This window comes from Trichosurus vulpecula, chromosome 1, assembly GCF_011100635.1.
Source record: "Trichosurus vulpecula isolate mTriVul1 chromosome 1, mTriVul1.pri, whole genome shotgun sequence".
In the NCBI taxonomy this organism is placed as follows: domain Eukaryota; kingdom Metazoa; phylum Chordata; class Mammalia; order Diprotodontia; family Phalangeridae; genus Trichosurus; species Trichosurus vulpecula.
Window position 1 is genome coordinate 442,104,424 of NC_050573.1, and position 24,380 is coordinate 442,128,803.

At 41.2% G+C, this 24,380-nt stretch overlaps 1 protein-coding gene across 1 annotated transcript in view; it reads left to right on the forward strand.

Moving 5' to 3' along the window:
* Window positions 1–24,380, forward strand: part of ANKRD31 (ankyrin repeat domain 31) — a 175,817-nt gene that overhangs the window by 123,426 nt on the left and 28,011 nt on the right. Inside the window, exons 19-20 of the mRNA XM_036747141.1 lie at window positions 3,608–4,652; window positions 12,080–12,220. Of these exons, the coding sequence (XP_036603036.1) occupies window positions 3,608–4,652; window positions 12,080–12,220 (1,186 nt within the window). The remainder of the gene's footprint in view (window positions 1–3,607; window positions 4,653–12,079; window positions 12,221–24,380) is intronic.

A 24,380-nucleotide genomic window follows, 5' to 3' on the forward strand; every position in this document is an offset into this window, starting at 1 on the left:
TGAACCTCACTTTCATCAGTTGTTAAATGAGAAGGATGAACTAGTGATCTCTAAGTTCTCTTACAAGTCTAACTCTATGATCCTGTAATCCAATGATCTTAAGTTCTGGTAGGTTCTTACAAGCTAAAAAGGCTTCAAATATGGACTCAGAAAATAGACTGTCTACATGTTCAAGGAAGACTCTAGCTGAGTATAGAGAGGATTATGACCATCAGATTAGCCGTTGGGTAACTCTTTATGGCAAATCATGAAACAGATAAAAATACCAAATGTTCCTCTACACTGTGGAGCCCCTTTCTTCTTCCAGAGTGATATTGCCATGGTGGCAAAAGGGGGACATTTGGTATTAAGAATTGCACAGTTTTTTTAGCCATCTACAAACATTCATTTAAATGTTGCATTGTTGATAGAGCACGTGGCCTGGAGTCAGGAAGATTCATCTTCCTGAGTTCAAATATGGCCTTAACCACTAGCTGTGTGACCCTGTGCAGGTCACTGAACCCTGTTTGCCTCAGTTCTTTATCTGTAAGATGAGTGGGAGAAGGAAATGGCAAACCATTCCATTATCTCTCTCAAGAAAACCCCAAATGCTGTCACAAAGAGCCAGATACAACTGAAACTGACTCAACAACAACAGATTCTCAATTTGAGACTCAGTCCTTAATGAGTTCAGTTCAGTTGAATTCAACAAACATTTCTTAAGTGTGGACAGTTATCCCTTCCACATCAGCGGGGTTAGGGGCACAGTGCTCCTGCAATCTGGAAAATCTGCATAAAATTTTCAGGCCTTACCTTCATACCAGAGAAGAAATCTAATTTTTTTTTCTTTTGTGAGGTGTTTACAGTACCTTATTGTAAAATTTGGTTAAGTATTTGGTCATAGGCTTTGTGTCATCTGCTGGCTTTTGTGTGTCTTCTGCAACTTCTGCAAAACTCCCCCCAAATTCTCATTTAATTTCTTATGCCAACTGGAGATATAGTGAAAACACAATGGGGAAATTTGCAACGTGGAAGGCATAACTGTACTATGTAACTGCTGCCAGGTGTTAGGAACACAGACAAAAATGTAACAGTCTCTGCCCTCAGATCTTACATTCCACTGGGGGTAGTGGTGGGGACAATGTAACCTACATAGGTAAATAAATACAAAATACATGCAAATAACAAGGTAATTTTGAGGAGGGAAAACCTAATTGAGAGGGGGAGAGGAATAAGATAAGTTTTTGTGAGGGGTAGCACTTGAGCCAAGCCTTGAATAGAAAGAGAGATTAGAAAAATCAAAGGTGAGGAGAAAGAGCACTATAAAAAGCACAAAATTGTAGTCTGTGCAAAGATATGTTTGCAGGAGATGGGATGTCATGCATGGGAAACAGCAAGTGGACCAGTTTGGCAAGCTATAACAGAGTATGTGAAGAAAAGTAATATGAAATAAGTCTTGAAAGATAAGCTGGGAAAGCAGAAAATAATTGTGGGGAGGGATTTTTATAGACAGTTTCTTGAATAAAGGTCTCATATCTCAAATACATAGAGAATTTTGTCAAATTTATGGGAATATGATTCATCCCCCAAATGATAAATGCTCAAAAGCTATGAACAGCCACAGTCTTCAAAAGAAGAAATCAAAGCTATCTATAGTAATATAAAAAAATGCTCTAAAAATCACGTGATTATAAAAATGCAAATTAAAAAGAGTTTTGAGATATTATCTCACACCTATCAGATCGGTTAAAATGATAGAAAGGGGAAATGACAAATGTTGCCAGGGATGTGGAAAAATTGGTACATATCATACACTGTTAGTAGAACTGTGAATTGATTTAACCATTTTGGAGAACAATCTGGAATTACATCCAGAGAGTTATAAAACTGTGTATACTCTTTGACCCAGTAGTGCTACTAGTAATCTGCTTCCCAAGGTTATTGGGGGAAAAGCAAAAGAACCTATCTATTTTAAAATATTTAAAGCAGTTCTCTTTGTGGTAGCAAAGAACTAGAAATTAAGGGGATGCCCATCAATTGGGGAATGGCTAAACAAGTTGTGGTATATGATTGTGATGGAATACAACTGTACTGTAAGAAATGACAAGCGGGTTGATTTTAGAAAAATATGGAAAGACTTGCATGAAATATTGAAAAGTGAAGTGAACAGAACTAAGAGAATGTTGTATATAGTACCAGCAATATTATTTGAAGAATGATTGTGAACAAACAAGTTATTTTGAGTACTAGAAATACTCAAATCAACTATAAAGGACCTATGAAGGAAGATGCTATACACCTCCAGAGAAAGAGCACCTGATAAATAGAAATACACATAGTGTGGCTTTACATATCTTTATAAATCTGTGTCAAGTAGTGACTTTCTCTAGTGTGGTGTGGCGATGGAGGGAGGGAGACAGTTTGGAACTTAAAATGTAACAAAAAATAAAGAGAAAAAAAAAGGAAGGTTGGAACCTTATTGGGAAGGGATTTAGTTGCTAGATGAATTTGTATTTTATCTTAGAGCCAATAAGTACCCACTGAAGGTTCTTGAACAAGTGGAGTGACATTATTAGACCTGTGCTTTGGTATAACAATTTGTGTGGGTGATAGATAGGAGAGGAGAGGGCCTAGAGACAAAGAGACCAGGTAATTAGCAATTACAACAGTCCAGAAGAGGTTATAAGGACATGAATTGTGGGTATTGTCAATAAGGGTAGAAAGGAAAGGTTGGGTTATGAAAGGTATTGTTAATGTAGAATTGATAAATTTGGGAACTGATTGGACAAGAAGGGTAAAAGGGGAGGAGTCCAGAGTGGCTTTGAGATTGCAAGCCTGGAAAACTGGAAGAATGATGTGTTCTATAGAAACAGGGAAGTTAGGAAGAGATGTGGGCTGGGTTTTGGGGGAGGGAGGAAGGAATGATGAGAACTATTATGAATATGTTGAATTTGAAATGCTGTGAGAGGACCAGGATCTCCTGTTTTCCTGCAATGGGAACTAGTTTTCCCTAAAAAGTAACAAAACTGTCCCTCAGACTTGATTGACACCTGCCTTTGATGCAGCTTCCTGGTCACTTAAGGGTATAAAAAGTACACCAGTGTGGAATAGGAGCCCCTCCATTTTGTCAGATTTCTGAAGACCATGTGAGTCACTATACCCTGCCCTGCTGACCAGATGTGTTTGCAGATGGAGACAGGGAGGCTCACGTCCAGAAAAGCTAAGTGTTACTGTATCTTTGTTGTATGTTTGTGCTGTGTTAGGGCAAAGTAAACCTTCTTTTGGTAATTGTTTAATGACTTACAAGGGCCTTATTTTGTCCCAACATCAAATATGAAGTAAAAGATTATTGGTGTCTAACAAATGCCTTTGGGACATACAAGCAGAGGTGCCTAGCAAGCTGTTTGCCTCAGTTTCCTCATTTGTCGAATGAGCTGGAGAAGGAAATGGAAAACCTCTCCAGTATCTTTGCCAAGAAAACCCCAATTGGGGTCACAAAGAGTCAGACACACCTGGAAAAGGACTGAAAATGCTAATTGGAAACAAAAGAGCATTTGTTTTATCTATAGGATGTTAATGTGTTGTTGTTTTAAAGAAGCTTTGCATTCTTTCCTTTTCCTTTCTGTAGGGTTTCCATGGAGTCTTTCAAACACGGAGCACTGAGAGAACAACTGACTAACTTGGCCACTAGACAAAAGAGCCTTTTAATGGTGGCCCAGAAGCAGAAGAAGTTAAGTCAGAAAATACAAAATTACAAGAACACAAGAAACAAGTCTGGTCTGGGTGTGAGGGGAGAATCACCTGATTCAAGGAATTCCAGTGAAAATGACAAGGGCAGCGACTCTACCCCTGTGGAAACAAGGCAGCCTGATTTGGTTTCTGTTCCTGTGGGGTCCCCTGCCAGTCTCTGGAGTGAAAGCGGTCAGGAAACACATTGTGCTACTGAAAGTAGGCAGGAGGATAATCAAAATCTGGACAGCTGTATAAGCGAGAGAGGGGCGCATGAGAAAGCCCCTGAGAGTGAATGTTTTTCTTTTAATGGACTGATCTCTAAAGGAAGACCCGGAGATCCCACCTTAGAGAGGACATCAGAAAGCAGTTATACCCATGGCATTCAAAGGGTTAAATTCCCTCTCCAGCAGGTGACTTCCAGTGCTCCAGCAGAATATTTACAAGAAGAAAATTATACTGCAGTAATTACAGCCAAAGGAAGCAAATCTCTAAATCCCTCCGCAATAACTGAAACTTTAAATGTTTTAGAGACCACAAACGCAACTGTCAGAAATAATACCCATCAGCCAGGCAATGTTTGTCAGCCGGCTCTTACCAGTTGTCTTTTACCAGGAAACATGGCTAAGAAGGTAGTTCCTCAAGACCCACCCAGGGCAGTATCAGAATGGCTTGTGCAGTCTTTTCTTACTCATCAAGGAAATGCACGAGCAGACCGTGGTGCTTTACTTAAGATAAAACCAAATCATACAGAGTCAGGACCGATTGGTGCTCTTGTTGATAACACTCAAATTAATTTCTTCTCAGAATCTGCCAATCAGAATGACAAACAGGAACCTTTAAACTACAGAGCAGAGATGAAAATAAAAAAAATGCAGATCAAAGAACTGATTTCCCTGGGAAGAATTAAACCAGGAAATGATGTCTTGGAATTCAAAATACAGGTATTGTCATGAGTTTAAGCTCTAAAACAATGTCAACATTGGAAAATTAATGTGGTCACACATTATCTTTTTTTAGACCAGTAAGGGCACCATGGTTCTGTAACTGAATAGATGTCACAGTATTCTTGGATGCTTAATTACTGTGGTTTCCACCTGTTATATCAAGAACTGAATTGTCCTTTGGAGTATTTTGAGTCTACCACTTCTGAATGAAAAATCGTTCTGGAACATCATTTACTTGTCTGTTATTTCCTCTCCTTAGAGTAAAGGTTTGGAACGATAGGTGACTGGCATTTATATAAATGTTTTTAAGGTTTACAATGGGCTTCATATACATTATCTCATGGGATCTTCTCCTTGCAACAACCAGAGGTAGATGCTGTTTTAAAAATGAGGAAATTGAGGCCATTGAAGTGTGATTTGTCCATGGTCACATAGCTAGTAGTATCCAAGAGAGGATTTAAACAGAAGTCTTCCTGACTCCAGGTCTAGCACTCAATTATTCTTTCTCTACAAGTACTTCTCACTACTTTGGAACTAGCTGTGTGCCCTACAGCTAGGAGGCACAGTGGATTGAGCTCTGGGCCTTGACCTAGTTCAAATCTAGACTCAGATACTTATTAGCTGTGTGAACCTGGGCAGGTCACTTAACATTTTTTCTGGCTTGTTGTTCAGTCATTTTTCAATTGTGTCTGACTCTTCAAAACCCCATTTGGGGGTTTCTTGGCAAAGACACTGGAGTGGTTTTCCATTTCCTTCTCTAGCTCATTTTTCAGATGAGGAAACTGAGGCAAACAAGGTTAAATGACTTGCCCAGGGTCACACAGCTAAGTAATATCTAAGGCTGGATTTGAATTCAGGAAGATGAGTCTTCCTGACTCCAGGCCTGGCACTCCATCCACTGTGTCACCTAGCTGTACCTTTTTTGCCTCAATTTCCTCAAATGTAAAATGGGTTATTATGAGTATGAAATGAGATAATATTTATAAAACACTTAGCACAGTGCCTGGCACACAGTAGGTGCTTAATAAATGCTTGTTCCTTCCCTTTGCCTCTCCCACCAGAAAAGAAGGGAGAAAAGCCTTCTTTTTTCTTTCCTCTTTGTCCTCTGCATTCCAAAACTACTTACTGTTGAACCTTATTATATTGTGCTTTTACTTATCCAACTAGTTTGTAAGCTTTTTGAAGACAGTGACCTCTCATATTTTTCATTAACTTCTCTAATAACTAGCATGGTAGTCTTTTACGAACAGTAGGAATTTAAGAAATGGTTTTGATTTGTACAGCCAGACTTCTGACCAGCTCTAATGGAAAGCTTGAGCCACCATTGCAGAAAACCTTGTAGATTCATAGATTTAGAGCTACAAGGATCCTTACAGGTCACTGCGTCCAACTCCCTCCTTTTAGGGGGAGGGACTGATGCCTAGAAGTCACACAGGCAGTAGGGGTTTAGGTTGCATTGCTTCAGAAGCCCACAAAAATCTTGACTAGGTAGCTTTTCAGCAATCGCCTTACTCACAGTCAGTCAGTAAGCATTTATTAGGCACCTGCTATATGCCAAGATTTGTGCTAAGGCAAAAGCAAGTTTTTCCCCTTGAGGAGCTCATGATATAGTGAGATTGTGAAATCCTAACTCCAGTGGTGGCTTCCTGAATTATCTTTGGCCATACCTCCCTTCATGGGGCTGCAGGAGAGAACTGTTCATTTATATTATAGGGGGAAGGATTCCAGTGAAGCAAAAACACAGTGCATTGAGATTATCTTTGGTAATAGAGATTTGGAAACTACCAATTTACCACTAAATAGTATCATAGAGGCCTGGGAAGGTTAATGCATCTTCTAAAGATGTCTCATTTGAAACCAAAGAGCAGCTTGGTATTGAGAGCATCTGGTTTTTATATATATATTTTTTTAATTTTGTATACACATAAAGACAAAGCCAGGTTAAAGGAAGAAAAAGCTTTTGTTAGAAATGTGGCCAAAGAATCTACTCTCTTCCAGCAGTCAAATTTTGGGAGGTTTCCTCTGAATTCAGTATAGTCTTAATTGCAGAAATGCTCCCTCAAAAATGAGATTCTCTAGGTTAACGTCTCCTATATTTATGTGCCAGGCTTTTTGTGTGTGACATATGTAGAGATACATAGAAATATAACAGTTTTGCTTTAAAAAAACTAAGGGCTCTTATAAAACTTGAATTATCAGAACATAAGTTTCTGCATTTGTAAAAAGAAAAGATTGGACTGGATTATCTTCAGCATCTCCTCCAATTTTAAATACTATAGATCATGTAGCTATCCATGCTAACTAGTGATGGGGGCTCCCCATTTGAAGAAGATTTAGAACCATGGGGTCATAATCTGTAAGGGTGGGGTCTAGAGCTGTAAGGCGCTTCAGAGGGATCTGGTCTAACTGCTTCTTTTTACAAATGAGAAAAGTGTGGCCTAGGAATCATCCTGGTAGTAAAAATCAGAGGTGAGATCTGAACCTGGATCCTTTCATTCCAGAGCCTGTGCTCTTTCTACTTGCATCATATTTAGTGGAAATGGGAAGCAGAGCAGGTACATGGAACTCATTTGCCTGAGGCAAAAACATTTGGAGGAGGAGTCAGAAGTACCAAGGACAGTCATTCATTCAAGAAACATTTATTAAGTGCCTACTATGTGCCTGCACTGTGGTGAGCACTAGGGATACAATAAAAGGTAAAAGACAGTACTTGCCCAGATTCAAATGGGGGAGACAACCAGCAAACAAATATGTAAGAACATACTATACACAGGATAAATAAGAAATAACTAAGAGATGAAAGGAACCAGAATGAAGAAGGGTTGGGAAAGGCTTCCTATAGAAGGTGAGATTTTAGTTGGGACTTAAAGGAAACTAGGAGGTGGAGATGAGGGAAGAAAGAATTCCAGGCATGGAGGACAGCCAATTGATAAACATTTATTAGGCACCTTCTATGTGCCAGGCATTGTATTAAGTGCTGGGTATACAAAAAGAGGCAAAAGACAGTCCCTGCCCTCAAGGAGCTGACAGCATGGGAGAGACAACATGCAAATACAAAGCAAGCTATATACAGGATAAATGAGAAATAACTAACAAAGGGAAAACACTAGTTAAAAAGGGGTTGTGGAATGCCTCCAGTAAAAGGTGGCATTTTAGTTGGTACTGTCAACCTGAAAGTTCGGCTAAAAGAGGCAAATGGGCTAGATGATATATAAATTCATATTGTTTTATTCCCTTAAAGCTAGCAGATACATGTATACACAGAGCCAAAACTTAAATTTTGACTCATAAAAAAATGAGAAGCCTTAAATATGTTTTAGAACAATCCCAATTCAGGATGTCTGTGTCACTCAACTTTATGATTTCCATATATGTTTAACCATAGTATGAAAAAGGAATTTCCTTAGTTGAATAGGTTGTAAATACAATAAGATAAGAGGGTTGTGACAAAGTGTCAACTGAAATTACAATCCAGGATATCTGTATTTATTTTGCCACTAACATGACATAACATAGTATATGTCCATAAAATATTAAGATAAAAAAAGTCCCATTATTCAAGGTAGTATCTGGTCAAGGCACCTTGTCCTTGGTAGTCGTTAACAGAAGAATGCTCTGGTCAACTTCTCCAGCCTTGTAGTGTTGACACAGAAAGGGACATCCTGGATTTACTCAGAGAACAAAGACTGGAATTTTTGTTAGGCTGAGGTGCTTCTTCTGGTTGATTAGTTCAGGCTCTGGCCCTTATTGAGATTCAAATGATCTGAAATGATTATCATTATTTAAAGGAAACCAAGGTCGATAGACTGATCAGAGGCAGGAGAGTGTTTCAAACATGAGCAACAGCCAGAAAAAATGCCTGGAGGGTCTTGTTAGTGGAATAGCCAGAAAGCCATTGTCACTGGATAGAAGAATTCATAGAAGGATATAAGATATAAGAAGACTGGAAAAATGGGGAGAGGATTAGGTTTTGAAGAGCTTCAGATGCCAAGTAGAGGATTTTGTATTTGGCTTTGAAGGTGATAGCCATTGGAGTTTATTGAATATAGGGGTAACATTATTAGACTTTTATTTTAGAAAAAAAATCACTTTAGTGGCTGAATAGAGTATGCATCGGAGTGGGGGAGAGATTTGAGGCAGGTGGATCCACTAGCAGGTTCTTGCAGTAATCCAGGCATGAAGTGATAAGGGCCTGCACTAGTGTGGTGGCAGCATCAGAGGAAAGAAGAGAGTATTACAGACATGTTGCAAAGGCGAAATTAGCAGCCCTTGGGGAAAGATTGGGCATGGGAAGTGAGATATAGTGAGGAATCCAGGATGACTCCTAGGTTGTGAGCCTGAGGGACTGGGAGAATGGTGTTACCTTCTGCAGTAACAGGAAAAGTTGGAGGGGAAAGGAGTTTAGGGAAAAGATAATATGCTGTTTTTCGACATTTTGAGTTTAAGACATCTAGTGGACATTCAGTTTGAAATATCGGAAAGGCAGTTGGAGATGCAAGATTAGAGATGCCGCAGAGAGGTTGGGGTAGGATCATCAGCATAGAAAAGGTAATTAAATCCATGGGAGCTGATGAGATCACCAAGTGAAGTAGTAGGAAGAAAAGAGAAGAGAGGCCCAGACCCTGAGGGACACATATGGTTAGAGGATGTGATCTAGAGGAAGATTCAGCAAAGGAGACAGAGAAAGAGCAGAGGAGAACCAGAAGAGAGTTGGAATGGAAAAGTGAGGCGGCTCAAGAGCACAGAAGATAATCTGACTGAAGGGACAGTTGTGCCCAGAGAGGGGACAGCCTATTCTCTAGATTTTCTGGGCTTTATTCCTGTGGGAATTAATGGGAAAAGGAGCCCTGGGAGAGGTGACCCATAGAAATGGGAGCCTGGGAGATAACAACCTAGGGCTGGTCACAGCACATGGTAGCCCAGGCTATGAAAGTACCATGAGGTGAGATTCAGAGACCGTAGTCCCCTCTCACAGTGAGGACAGACACTCCCCCACTTGTCAGCACTCTTAGCTTAGGGAGAACTCTGTTCTTTCCAGGTTTGGGCAGGAAGATTGGTCTCAGTGTCACACGGCCAACTTAAAAATTCACGTGTACCCAGAAGTACAGCAAATGCAACAATTTACAAATTTTATCTAGCATAACAACCAGTTGCTCGCCTTTGATCCCTGAAGCCTGGACCTCATCTCCCACTGTCCTCTCTGAATATGTTTGTACTTAGGGTTTGATCTGGCTTCCTCTTTGGACCCCACATCTTCCTCTAATCCAAACAGTGGTCTAGATTAGGAAATCTGACTACTAAGCTTGGTTTCTGCTTCAGGCATTGCTTCTGGTGCCTCTTTCAGTTACAAGAGCTGTATCCCAGACCATACTCGGTCATACTAGTGATTGCTCATACTAGGATTTTTCCTCCACCCTCACCGAAAACCTTTGCCAGAATATCTGAAATATCTCTATGGCTTCTCTAACCTGGAAAGAATCATAAAATCACAGGTTTAGAGCCAGAAGGGACCTTAGAGTCACCTAATCCAACTCATTTGCTTTACAGACGAAGAGACTGGGTTCTAAGAAAAGCAGCAGTGGCAGGACTTGAACCTAGTTCCTCTTTTCACTATACCAGGACTTCAGTCATGGCTTCGGTCAGTGCCATGAACTCAAGCAACTTGAGCCTCTTCTGAGGAACATCTCAGTCAACCCCAGTGAGGCCACTGTAGGAAAATACTTATATTCTGAAGATAATTGACATCACAACTAAGGCTGTGATATCTGGCAACTTGTCAACCAGAAAGGTCTAGAAATCTGCATTTTGAATTAGCCCGGTGTCTATCTCCTACCCAGGACATATAACAAGGCCAGCGAGAATGGAGGCAAAAGCAATCCAACATCCAACAGAAACAGCTTTTGATGTCAAGATTCTCTCTCCCCTTGTCACATCTTCCTGTAGTACCATTGCCTTGTCATATTCCATTAGCTGCTCTAGGAGCTGGAGAGTAGTTTATTCTTTTTTAGATGTGACACTTCTGTACTTTTGCTACAAATAGAAATTTTTTTTAAAAAGTTATTTTTGAAAGACACAGTAGTGGTAGACTAGATTGAGGGCCTTAGAGTTGGAAAGACCAAGGTTCAAATCCCTCTTCTGATACATATTGATTGTGTGACCTTAGGCAAGTCACTTGATTTCTCAATGCCCCAGACAACTGGGGATGTATGGTTCAGTAGAAAAAAGCAATTCCTCTGGAGTCAGAAAACTGGCATTCAAATCCTACTTCAGATGCATACTATTTGTAGGCAAGGAATTTAATTTCTCTAACCTTCACTTTCCTCATCTGTAAAATGAGGTTTGACTAGAGTGATGGTCTTTGATTTCCTTTCCAACTCTAGATTTATGATTCAATGACATAATAGAATAGGTGCCTATCTATATTGGTAGAGAGAGTGTCCTCCCTTGGGAGTTCTGATTGCCAGTGAAATTGGGTATGAATATATACACAAAGGATATTTTTGAAATAAAGTATTGTTTTTCACATCACTTGCCTTTGTGTGTTAATACTTTTAGGTTGATAATTCTCATTGGAATGTGAAGTGACTTTTGTTTGTCTAGGTCACTTCCTACCTATTGCTCAAGTCAATAAACATTAATAAGCACCTACTATGTGCCAGGCACTGGGCTAAGCATTGGGAATACAAAGAAAGGCACAAAATAGTCCCTGCTCTCAAGGAGCTCACAGTCTAAATGAAGAGACAACATGCAAACAGCTATGTAACTTTACTTTGGTATTGTCCTACTAAGAGATTTGTGAAGTTTCTGTTTGAGGTTAGACCTAAAGACTAGGTTTTAGGAAAAAGGTAAGGGAAGTGCTGAAGGAGACCCCTAGGAATAATAGGAATTATCTCTAAGTTAATAGGAACTTAATACTAAATGACAAGGGCAGCTAGGTGATGAAGTAGACAGAGCATTTGGAAATAGGAAGATTCATCTTCCTGAATTCAAATGTGACACTCACTAGCTGTGTGACTCTGGGCAAGTCATTTAATCCTGCCTGCCTCAGTTTCCTTATCTGTAATATGAGCTGAAGAATGGCAAACCAATCCAGTATCTTTGGCCAAAAAAAAACCCAAATGGGGTCACAGAGAGTTAGACATAACTGAAAATGTTTGAACAAAAGAACTAAATGAAAACCTATGTCATCCTCCCTCATTTGAGGTAATTTGCTATTATTGTCTTAAAATCAACTTATTTATAGGATGAGAGTGCTGATTATGAAACTTAGAGATTTTCTAAGTTCCATCAAATTAGCTTTAGTAATTCAAATTTTGGCTTAAATTATCTACAGTCATTTGAGTTTTGTTCAGATTCTCCTAATGCCGCTTATGCTTAAAGGAAATCACCTTAATTTTTTCTCTTTTTCAAAATTTTCATTTTAGGATGCCATCTACAAAGCCAGTATCTTATTGAATGGTAAAATCAAGGCAAAAAATGGTGAGATTTATAAAAACCCAATCACCTGGATCAAGGCAGTCTTAGGAAGTAACATCTCTGTGACCTGGAAGTATGCGTGGAATAAGGTGGGTCCATAGATCATCCTATTTCCCCTTTCATTTAATATTCATAAGAAGAAGTGCTCTCTTAATGAAGGTAGGATTTTTCTGTATAGTAGGTTTCTCCCAAAAGTAGAGTGGAGATGCCAGTAAAGCAGCCTAATTGAGTTAGTCTGTCACATAGATCTTGGATAGACATTGCAAATGGATAAAGAGCTTGATCCAAACGAAAAATTACATTTCAGAAATTATTATCAATTTTAGTCATCTCAAACTACTTCTTGTCCTCCAAAAATACTTTCTTAAAAAAAAAACACCAGCCTGGGATTTTATATGGCTCTGAATCATGGAATGGGACACCATGATTTTTAGATCTCAGGAGAATCTAAATTGCATGTGGCCTAAAGGACAGTGATTGTGAGTCTAAGTGGGTTTCATTATATTCCCAAGGATGATGTGTGTACAGAATAGTGACATAAAAGAAATCATTGAGGGAATACCAGAAAAGGAAATGAGCTGGTCATAGAGAGATAACTAAAATAATTGTTGTATTAAACTACTGCAAAATATAAAAGGGTTCAAGGGCGGAGCCAAGATGGCGGCTGGTAAGCACGGACTACAGTGAGCTCCATACCCGAGTCCCTCCAAAAACCTATAAAAATGGCTCTGAACCAATTCTAGAACGGCAGAACCCACAGAACAGCAGAGGGAAGCAGGGCTCCAGCCCAGGACAGCCCGGATGGTCTCTGGGTGAGCTCTATTCCACACGGAGCTGGGAGCTGGGAGCTGGGAGCTGGGAACGGAGTGGAGCAGAGCCCAGCCTGAGTGGCGTGGACGATCCAGACCAGAAGCCGGGGGGAGGGGGCCCTAGCTCCCTGAATATGTGAGCTGCGGCAGTTACCAGACCCCTCGACCCACAAACACCAAAGACTGTGGAGAAGGTTAGTGGGAAAAGCTGCGGGAGTGGAAGGAGTTCCCGGTTCGGCTTCCAGCCCCGGGGGCAGCGGAGGTGGGGCAGCTACAGCTGTTGTTACTTCCGGCTCCAGGCCCACCTGGTGGGAGGAATTAAGTGGCGGATCAGAGCAGGGGTGCACAGCCTGCCGAAGATCTGAGCCCAGCCTGGACTGGGGGTCCTTGGGGAAGGAGGAGTGCGGCTCTGACAGAGCTGGCACCTCCCCCCCAAACGTGGAACATAGAACTCTGTAATCTACAAGCAGTCATACTCCACTGAAAAACTCAAGAGTCAAGTTAGTTGGTTGGGAATATGGCCAGGCAGCGAAAACGCGCCCAGATTCAGTCTCAGACTTTGGATTCTTTCTTTGGTGACAAAGAAGACCAAAACATACAGCCTAAAGAAGACAACAAAGTCATAGAGCCTACAACCAAAGCCTCCAAGAAAAACATGAACTGGCCCCAGGCCATAGAAGAACTCAAAAAGGATTTGGAAAAGCAAGTTAGAGAAGTAGAGGAAAAATTGGGAAGAGAAATAAGAAGGATGCGAGAAAACCATGAAAAACAAGTCAATGACTTGCTAAAGGAGACCCCCAAAAAATACTGAAAAATACACTGAAGAAAACAACACCTTAAAAAATAGACTAACTCAAATGGCAAAAGAGCTCCAAAAAGCCAATGAGGAGAAGAATGCCTTGAAAGGCAGAATTAGCCAAATGGAAAAGGAGGTCCAAAAGACCACTGAAGAAAATACTACTTTAAAAATTAGATTGGAGCAAGTGGAAGCTAGTGACTTTATGAGAAATCAGGATATTATAAAACAGAACCAGAGGAATGAAAAAATGGAAGACAATGTGAAATATCTCCTTGGAAAAACCACTGACCTGGAAAATAGATCCAAGAGAGATAATTTAAAAATTATTGGACTACCTGAAAGCCATGATCAAAAAAAGAGCCTAGATACCATCTTTCAGGAAATTATCAAGGAGAACTGCTCTGATATTCTAGAGCCACAGGGCAAAATAGAAATTGAAAGAATCCATCGATCGCCTCCTCAAATAGATCCCAAAAAGAAATCTCCTAGGAATATTGTTGCCAAATTCCAGAGCTCCCAGATCAAGGAGAAAATACTACAAGCAGCCAGAAAGAAACAATTTGAGTATTGTGGAAACCCAATCAGAATAACCCAAGATCTGGCAGCTTCTACATTAAGAGATCGAAGGGCTTGGAATGCGATATTCCGGAGGTCAATGGAGCTAGGATTAAAACCTAGAATCACCTACCCAGCAAAACTGAGTATCATGTTCCAAGACAAAATATGGATTTTCAATAAAATAGAGGACTTTCAAGCTTTCTCAGTGAAAAGACCAGAACTGAATAGAAAATTTGACTTTCAAACACAAGAATCAAGAGAAGCATGAAAAGGTAATCAAGAAACGGATATTGCAAGGGACTTACTAAAGTTGAACTGTTTTGTTTACATTCCTACATGGAAAGATGATGAGTATGATTCATGAGACCTCAGTATTAGGGTAGTTGAAGGGAATATGCATATATATATATATATGTTTATGTATATATATAAGTGAATGTGTATGTATGTATGTATCTATGTGTATATGTATGTATGTGTATGTATGTGCATATATATATATATATGTAAAAGAGAGAGAGCAGACACAGGGTGAGTTGAGGATGAAGGGAAGATAGCTAAAAGAAATAAAATGAAATTAAGGGATGAGAGAGTAACATACTGAGAGAGGGAGATAGGGAGAGATAGAATGGGGTGGATTATCTCGCATAAAGGTGGCAAGAGGAAGCAGTTCTATGGGAGGAGGGGAGAGGGCAGGTGAGGGGGGAATGAGTGAACCTTGCTCTCATCAGATTTGGCCTGAGGGGGAATACCATACATACTCAGTTGGGTATCTTACCCCACAGGAAAGAAGAGGGAGGAAGATAAAAAAAAATAAAAGGGGGGGGGATGATGGAGGGGAGGGCAGATGGGGGTGGAGGTAGTCAAAACAAACACTTTGGAAAGGGGACAGGGTCAAGGGAGAAAATTCAATAAAGCGGGATGGGTTGGGAAGGAGCAAAATGTAGTTAGCCTTTCACAACATGAGTATTGTGGAAGGGTTATACATAATAATACACATGTGGCCTAGGTTGAATTGCTCAACTTCTTAGGGAGGGTGGGTGGGAAGGGAAGAGGGAAGGGAATTTGGAACTCAAAGTTTTAAAATCAGATGTTCAAAAACAAAAAAAGTTTTTGTATGCAACTAAAAAATAAGATACACAGGCAATGGGGCGTAGAAATTTATCTTGCCCTACAAGAAAGGAAGGGAAAAGGGGATGAGAGGGGAGGGGGGTGATAGAGGGGAGGGCTGACTGGGGAACAGGGCAACCAGAATATAAGCCATCTTGGAGTGGGGGGGGAGGGCAGAAATGGGGAGAAAATTTGTAATTAAAACTGTTGTGAAAATCAATGTTGAAAACCAAATATGTTAAATAAATAAATTGCATTTAAAAAAAAATAAAAAAAAATATAAAAGGGTTCAGAGGGAGGCCTGCAGCATGTTGGTATGTCCTTTGTGCAGGATTTATGGAAGGACATGGAAAGAGAAATCTCAGAAGATAGAAGGGGGCCCTTTAAGCACTGAGGGGAAGAAGTACTCATACTGAAGATGATATCCTTCAAAGTACTGATGAAATAGGAAGTTTGGAGAAGTTAGGGAGAGCAAACGGGGCAGCGTGAAAGTGAGTTGATTGCCAGTTGGATATCCAGGTGGAGATGTCCAGAAGACAATTGATGTTTTAGGACTGGCAGTCAGGACAATGGGTAGGGCTAGCCAAATAGGCTTGGGAGTCAATTTCCTCTGAATGATCATTGAATCCTTGGGAGCTGAGGAGATCACCAAAGGAGAGAGAGTCTAGGGAGAGGAATGGAGCCTTACGGGAAGCCCTTGGCTCAAGGAGGGCAAATGGATAATGATCTGGCAAAGGAGACTAAGAGGAATGGTCAGATAAATAGGAGGAGAACCAGGCAATAGCAATATCATGGAAACCAAAGAAGTAGTGAACATCCAAAAGAAGGGTGTGATTTACCCTGTCAAAAACTGCAGAGAGGTAAGGTAGGATGAGGACTAAGGAAAGACCATTCAGCAATGAGCATTGGTTACCTAGCACATTTTCTCTTGTCAGGGAAGAAACGTAACAAGGGGGAAGGTGGGGGAGGGGCAACTGAAAGTAAAGGAAAATCCAATTCAGCACTGTGCTAGGAGATAGAAATACAGAGACAAAAATAAAATATTCCCTGCCCCCAAGGAGCTTACATTCTCCTGGGGGTGGATGGGGAACAGCATGTCATAAATACAAAATATATAGAAATACAAATGCATACATTGGAGGCAAGAGAGAGAAAGGTCATGGACAATTGAGCTGAGCCTTGAATGGAACAAGGTGTTCCAAGAGGTAGAAATGAAGAGACCATGGAGGAGAGCCGGAGCAAGAGGGAGATGGAAAGTCATGTGTGGGGAACAACCTCTTTGGCTGTCATGTAAAGCACATGAGGGGGGAGTTTCAAATCAGTCTGGAAAGATGGACTAGAGCCATACTGTGAAGAGCTTTTTAAAGGCCAAAAAGAAGAGACGTGTTTTATTTTAGAGGCAATAGGGAACCACTAAAGATTCATGTGCAGGTGAATGACATAGACCTCTGCTTTAGAAATTCAGCTTGGTAGCTGTGTGAAACATGGACCAGAGAAGAGGCAGAATAAAGGCAGAGAGACTGATTAGGAGGCTGTTGTATTAAAGGAACTGAACTGAACTCTCCATGTGAGTGGAGAGAAGGGAAAAGATGGGAGAGATGGTATAGAGGTAGAATCAACAAGAACTGGCAACAGATTGGTGTTGGGGCAGGTGAGGGAAAGTAAAAAGTTGAGGATAACTCTGCGGTGGTAAAACTGGGTGAATAAAATGATGGGGACACCCTTGATATGGGCAGCTAAGTGGCACAGTGGATAGAGTACTGGGCCCAGAGTCAGGAAGACCTGAGTTCAAATCCGACCCTCAGACACTTCCTAGCTTGTGTGACCCTGGGCAAGTCACTTAACCTTCTTTGCCTTAGTTTTCTCATCTGTAAAATGAGCTGGAGAAGGAAATAGCAGACCACTCCAGTCTTCTTTGTCAAGAAAACTCCACATGGGGTCATGAAGAGTTAGACTGAAATGAATGAACAACAACAACAACGTAATTGATAAAAATGCAGAAGTTAGAGAGAGTAGCATTCATTCAGCTATTCAACAATGAGACAAACTTCACTATTTTGCCTTAGGCCAGCCCATCATATGCAAAATATTTATTCTTTTACATTCCTTTACTTCTAAGTGCTTTTTGCAAATACTATTTCACCTGGGAAATATTTTCAGTCTCAGCAAATAATCTTTTTGTTTCTAAATGAATTTTTAAAAGAAAATCCATAAATTCTATTTGAGGATTTGCTTTGAAATGTATGAGATGTAAATAAAAGCAAACACTGTTCCCTTCCCTCCCCTCTCTGCTCCTAAATATGGAAAACTTGTAAGGCTTGCCTTCTACAGTTTGAAGTGGTCATGCCTTACACTTGATTCATATGTTCAAAGATTTCCATAATTGGTTTGAGGCAGCTGATAGCAATTAATTTTCCATAGGTTTGATAACTTGTTAAAAAAAAAAGGAATGGGTAAATCAAAAGATTTCATTTAACTAGCTCACTCTAATTTAGGTCCTAATGAGCAGAGGCCCACATCAGGGAAACAACTGTTTGACTATCTCTTTATCAAAATTTAAAGGTCCTATAGATGCAGGCTATATTTTAAATTTCTTTTTAAATGTATATTAGCACATGGGGGATAGTGAAATCTTTACTGTTAGTACTCCATAATAATGATTGATATGACACTATTTCTGCAAATCACTTTGGAAAAACATTAACTAATGAATCGGTTCTCATCTGACCTTGGGAATCATTTTGGTGGCTGCTAGCCAAGCAGCTATATTTGGGGGTGGTGGGGTAGGGAAAGAAAGGGGGGTACAGAGCTGTCTAGACATAGAAGGCCCCCTACCACCTCTTCTCTTACCTCAGAGGATATCTAATCTGATGCTCAATTTACAGATGAGGATTTAATTAAAGCTGAGGGAATGAGTGTGTATGAAATGACTTAATGAATGTGGAATTACCCAAGATCATATTGTGGCAGAGATAGGATTTGAACCCAGGTCCTCTGACTCTAGCTCCAATTCTTTCCTTGCATCACTCAGAAGCTCCTGGAAAGGCTGCCCTGATTCCAAATCAACCCTGGTGTTTATGCTTTAGTGATCCTGGGAAAGTAGCAGATGCCTTGGGAGACAGGGTCACTGCCACACAAAATGGTACTAAGTGGTAAAGTGGATAGAGAACTCTTCCTGAGTTCAAATCCAGCCTCAGACATTTACTAGCTGTGTGACCTTGGGCAAGTCACTTAACCTTGTTTGCCTCAGTTTTCTCATCTGTAAAAGGAGCTGGAGAAGGAAATGGCAAACCACTCCAGTATCTTTGCCAAGACCCCAAAACCCCAAATGGGGTTTTCCACTAACAACAACAATATACACAAGGAGAGAAGCTGGTTTTGTACTGAGTGAGCATTTAACAAATTTTAATTAAGTTGAGTTCAGTTGACTAGAGCAAGAGCACACCCAGCTGTTGTCAGTGGATTCCTGCCTTCCCCAAATGCCACTGGCCTCATCTTACTTAAAATAATGTTAGGGAAATCAGAGCCCCTTGAGCCAGCACTGACTTTCCTCATGGTCAGGCAGATAGGTAAGAGTGGTCAAAGAGGTAAGGTACAAATCCTGTGAACCCAGCCTTCATGCTCTTCCTGCGTGCCCTCTGTCACATGGCAAATGCATGAGCCAGAGCTTCAGACCCAGTTTGCTGGGTGCCTGCTGTAGAGACTGAGTCACATGCAAATGTGTGCTGTTGCCAGCTTGCTTCTGACTACAACTGGATTGAATCAAGTTAGCTACTCTATAGAAACAGCTGCCACTCTACTGAAACTGTTCTATCCTACGTCCCTAATGACCTTCTTAAAGAAAAGAAAAAGTCCTGTGACTTTTTTTGTCCTGCTACTCCTGGAACTCTTTGCAGTGTTTAGGGAGGTAGCTAGGTTATGCAGTGGGTAGAGAATTGGACTTGACATCAGGAAGACATGAGTTCAGATCCTGTCTCAGACATGTACTGGCTGTGTGACCCTGGGCAAGTCACTTAACTTCAGTTTCCTCCTATGTAAAATGGTGATTCTAATAGCACCTACTTCCCAGGGTTGTTGTACAGATCAAATGAGACAGCACATAAACAATTTTGCAAAACTCCCCCAGGTGAGGGTTCTCTCCTTGGTCCTTTTCTCTGCACTCTCATGCATTTCTGTGAATTCATTTGATCACTTTTATGTAAGTGACTCAACTCTGTAGCCCATCCCCAGTTTTTTCTTGAGTCCAATGTTTACAACCGCAGGCTGGATATCACTATTTGGGTAGTTTGCCAACACCTTAAATTAAACCTATCCAAAACTGAATTCAGTATCTTCTCCCACAAAATCTACTTCTCCCTCTCTGATAACACAATCATCTTCCTGGTAACTCGGACTCTACTTTTCCCCTTAGCCCACTTCACCCCACATCTAGTTAGTGGCCAAGTCCTATTGATTCTACATTGTCAATAGATCTCAGATCCAGTCTGCCTTTTTAATTCTCATACTTCAACCACCCTGCTTCAGGCCTTCACCTCTTCTTTTCCAGACTATTGAAATAGCCTTCTGGGGTAGAAGCAATATCTGCTACTAATCTGATCTCATTACACAACTAGAAATTTACCACGTGTGGCCTAAGAAGACTGGAAAGGCTGTGCCACATAGGCTAGTTTTGCCCTGAAAAGGCAATAAGATTTAATTGATCCAGAGGACTAAGGCTAGAAGGACAGACACAGCTTCCCTATGCAGCAGTTGGGGCATCTCAGGCTTGCTAGACGTCCCACAATCATAAGCATCAACACACCCTGCTGACTGGGGGTACCAGCAAATACAGGAAGGAAGGGACTTATACCCAGCGTTTGTATCAATGAGCCAATGCTTTGGTTTTGTTGAATTTCCTTTCAATGCTACTGTTGAATAAATTTTCTTTTGTTAAAGGTTCTTCGTCCTAGAAGTATCTTTTAAGTCTGAACCAATGGAGCAGCCCAAGTCTAATCTACTGCAGAATACCCTCTAACAATTGTTGGCTTTTCTTGACTCTTCTTGACTCCATCTTTCACACCATTGCTCATGTAATCTTCTGCTCTGATCACACCATTCTTTTCCAAATGCTCCTGTGGCTCCCCATTAAATAAAGTATAAACTCCTTATCCCGGCATTCGATTTCCTCCATAATTTGTTCCTAGCCTACCTTTCCAGCCTTATCTCATACTATTCCCATTTACCTACTCTGTATTACAGCCAAATAGAACTATATAGAACCCTTTGTCATGCTGGCTTAAACTGTCTTCCTTCCCCATCTCTGACTCCTTCCTCAAGGTCCAACTGAGGGGCTACATCCTTCATCAAGGTTTTCCCACTGTGCTATGTGTTCAGATACGAAAACAAAAATTAGAGAGTCCATCTCTTCCAAGAATATACACTTTATGAGGGAAAACAACATATGCAGATTTAATTGTCTGGTTTGCCACTGCCTCCATTGTCAGGTGTATTACATTTTACCCCTTCCCAAGACTCTCCAATACCCCTAAGGAGACTTAGGGGGTGTCTGTTCTCTCTGCTGCTGGCTCCATTCCCCACCAATGATGTTCCCCCAGTTTTAGGAGTTCCTCAAGACCAGTTAAATTTAACAACTTAACAGATTAGCTTTTACCAAGGAATATTTATTTCAAAGCTGTGGTGAAAATCACTACACAAACATCCCCTCCAGCACCTGGAGGCATAATACCCTCCTACACCACCTCCATCTCTAGGGATGGAGAGAATAGGTTCACAGCTTAACTGAGTTTTAAGTCCAAAGTTTCAAGTTCATCAAAGTTTCAAGCTCAAAGACACCTTTGGGCTGGGATCTCTGGCACTCTGGATTCTCAGGGCTTCCATCCCGGGCTGCAGCCTCCAGCTTAGAATCCTGAATTAAAAGATGCCCTGACTCCAGTCTGGGTCCAGTCGGGATTCCACCCTCGCATCTTAAACTGAAAAGACAAATAAAACAGAGTAGAATGCTAAGCCGATTTCTCAGGGCCACAGTACCTAAAGTGGGTTTGGAAGAGAGGGAAAGGTAGCTAGCTTCATTCATGGTGCTTATGCCAAAGTTAAACAGGATTTTCCTCCTCTCTGGATGCTGCTAAAAATAGGAAAGAGACTGTTCCAATCTAGTAGTTTTAAAGACTCAGTCCATTCCAGCCAGGCAGCCCAATGGGAAAGAGGCACCCTCCACCCACATGATAGACAAATACAGGATATGTCTTCCCAGAAGCAGGTCCCCAGTGTCTCCCATGTGGGTGTCTCCATGTTAGGTGATCTGGGTGTGTTCAAAGCATTACATAAGTAAAGACGAACTATACATAAAATAATTGGAAGAGACACTAAGAGCAGATCAGGAAAAGCCTCATACAGGAGATGGTTCTGAAGCTGAGCTTTGAAGGAATTTATCTGAGGAAGAGGAGGTGAAAATAGAGTGCATTCTAGTTCTGGGGGACAGCCTATGTAAAGGCTCAAAGATGGAAGGTGATGGAGTAGTGTGTAACCACAGTTTCTAGCCTGGAGCATTTTCCATGACTCCTAATTGGCAGAGAGAATGATGACTCATACCTACCTGGGAGAGGGGCAGAGCCTGGGAGAAAAGAGACATTCTCCATCCTTGCTCAACCAGAAGAGAGGCCCTGATTTCACCCGAGGAGAAATTTCCCGAAGTCTCTAGGGAGGTGAGCTGGAATCAGGGACGTGTTAAGGCATCAGCTTCCCTTCTGTGTTCTGCAAGAGAGTCTTGTCTTTCTCCTCCTTGGAGCTGGTCCCAGCAAGAGTCTCCAACCTCATAAATCTCCCTCTCAAAGAAGGAAAGGAGAGTCTCTATTCTCTGTAATTCCCGCGTTAACTCCTCCCCTCACGAAGGCTCTCAGTGTCATCATCATTCTCTCAACCAGTTAGGAGAATCTTATGCAAAATATTCCATGTTTCAAACATAGATTACACAAGGAATAGGTGAATAGTCCAATTTGGTTGGATTTCACAGTGCATGAGGGAGAGCAATAATAATAGGTAACATTTATATAGCGCTTACTCTGTGCCAGGCACTGTGCTTTACAATCACTATCTCATTAGATCATCACAACAGCCTTGGGAGGTACATGCTAGTATTATCACCACTTTACAGATGAGGAAACTGATTAAGTGACTTGCCCCGGGTCACTAAGCTAGGAATTGTCCAAAGCTGGCTTTGAACTCAGGTCTTCCTGACTCCGGGCTAGACTCTCTATCTACTGTGTTCCCGAATTGTCAATTGTATAATTGACCTGGAAAAGTAGGCTGGATGTACTGTGAAAGATTTTAAAATGTCAAATGAAGAGTTTGCATTTTAACCTAGATGGCATTCTGTCCTAGAGTCACTGGAGCTTTTTGAACATGATATACCTGTGCTTTAAGAATGTCACTTTGGCTGCCATGTGGAGGATGAATTAGAGGGGAGAGACGGGGGTCAGGCAACCCACTTAGGAGACTCGCAGTAGTCCAGGAAAGATGTGATGAGGATCTGAGCTATAGTGCCAGGTGTATGAGTGGAGTTAAGGAGGAACAGATGGAAGAGATGTGGAGCCAGGGTAAAGTGAGGAAAAGTAGAGAGCAGGGGATGGCACAGAGGTTTCCATACTGGATGTTCACAAGGATGGCAGTGCCCTTGGTAAATATAGGGAAGTTAGTGAAAGGGAAAGTTTTGAGGGGAAAGACTGCTGTTTGGACAGTGAGTTGGAGATTCCTATGGGTCTGAAATATCCAATTAACCAGTTGGTATTGAAAGACTGGAGTTCAGGAGAAAGACTAGGGTTTGGTATTTAGATCTGGAAGTCATCTGCCTTAGGGATGATAATAAAACCCATGGTAGCTAATGAGATTGCTAGGGGGGCGTGGAGAATGAGAGACAGAGACAGAGAGGCAGAGAGAGACAGGGAAATGAGAGGGAGAGAGAGAGACAGAGACAGAGACAGAGAAATGACAGAGAGAGAGAGAGAAGAGGGCCCAGAATGGTGGCAGGCAGGTGGATAGATAATCCCCCCAAAGGAGAGCACTCACTTTTTCTCAGGTTTCTCACAGAACATTGTCTGGACCTCTTCTTTGCTTTTACCACACCCTTCCTTGTGGGATAATTATTTGTGTGATGCTATTTCTCCTCATTGATTTATAAGCAACTTGAGAAGAGAGTATCTGCTTATCTGCATACCCCAAGTGCCCAGCATGGTGTCTTACATGTAGCAGGCAATAGATGTTTGTTGAACTGAAACTTACAGTTGCCAACATTGACTATAAATCTTTATCCCAGCTCAGCATCATTCTGAGACCTCACTATCCTAGGCTTCTGGATTGCTACACAGAAGGTTTCCTTGAGCTTAACCATGGGGTGCAGAACTCATAAGGCCAGGTTATTCCTGTGTATAAATCATTGGCCTGTAGTGACCTAAGTATGCTAGCGGACACTAATTCTTTTGGTTTACTAAGGCTGTCATTTAGCACCCTGTGGTGCTAGCTACGGTCACCAAAAAAGATAGCCTGGCTGGTGTCAATGTACTTCAAATGAAGACTTCAAGAGATAAATACAATCATGCTGGGTCTGGGCCCAGCTCACTAACCCATCCGTGAGGATAATGGGAAGAGCTGGGGAGCAGTTTTGTGGAGCCTGCCTAACATTGTCAGTGAACAACTGAATCATGGGCAGAAATAATCCATACTTTCTGGTACTTGGTTGATAACAGAGCTGGTAAAATTTATTCAAGGTCCTCTTATCTTTACTTCTAGAAAAAAGGCCTAGAGATCTGTGTGTGACTGGATGAATTTCATCCATATCAGAATGGACCTGACAGATTCTTAAATCCCTAAGACTCCATATCTGGATGGAAGTTGTGAAAGAGGCAGATTCAAGTTTGATGTGAGGAAAAACTTCCTAATAACTAGGGCTATCCAAAAATGGAATGAGCTGCATTGGCAATT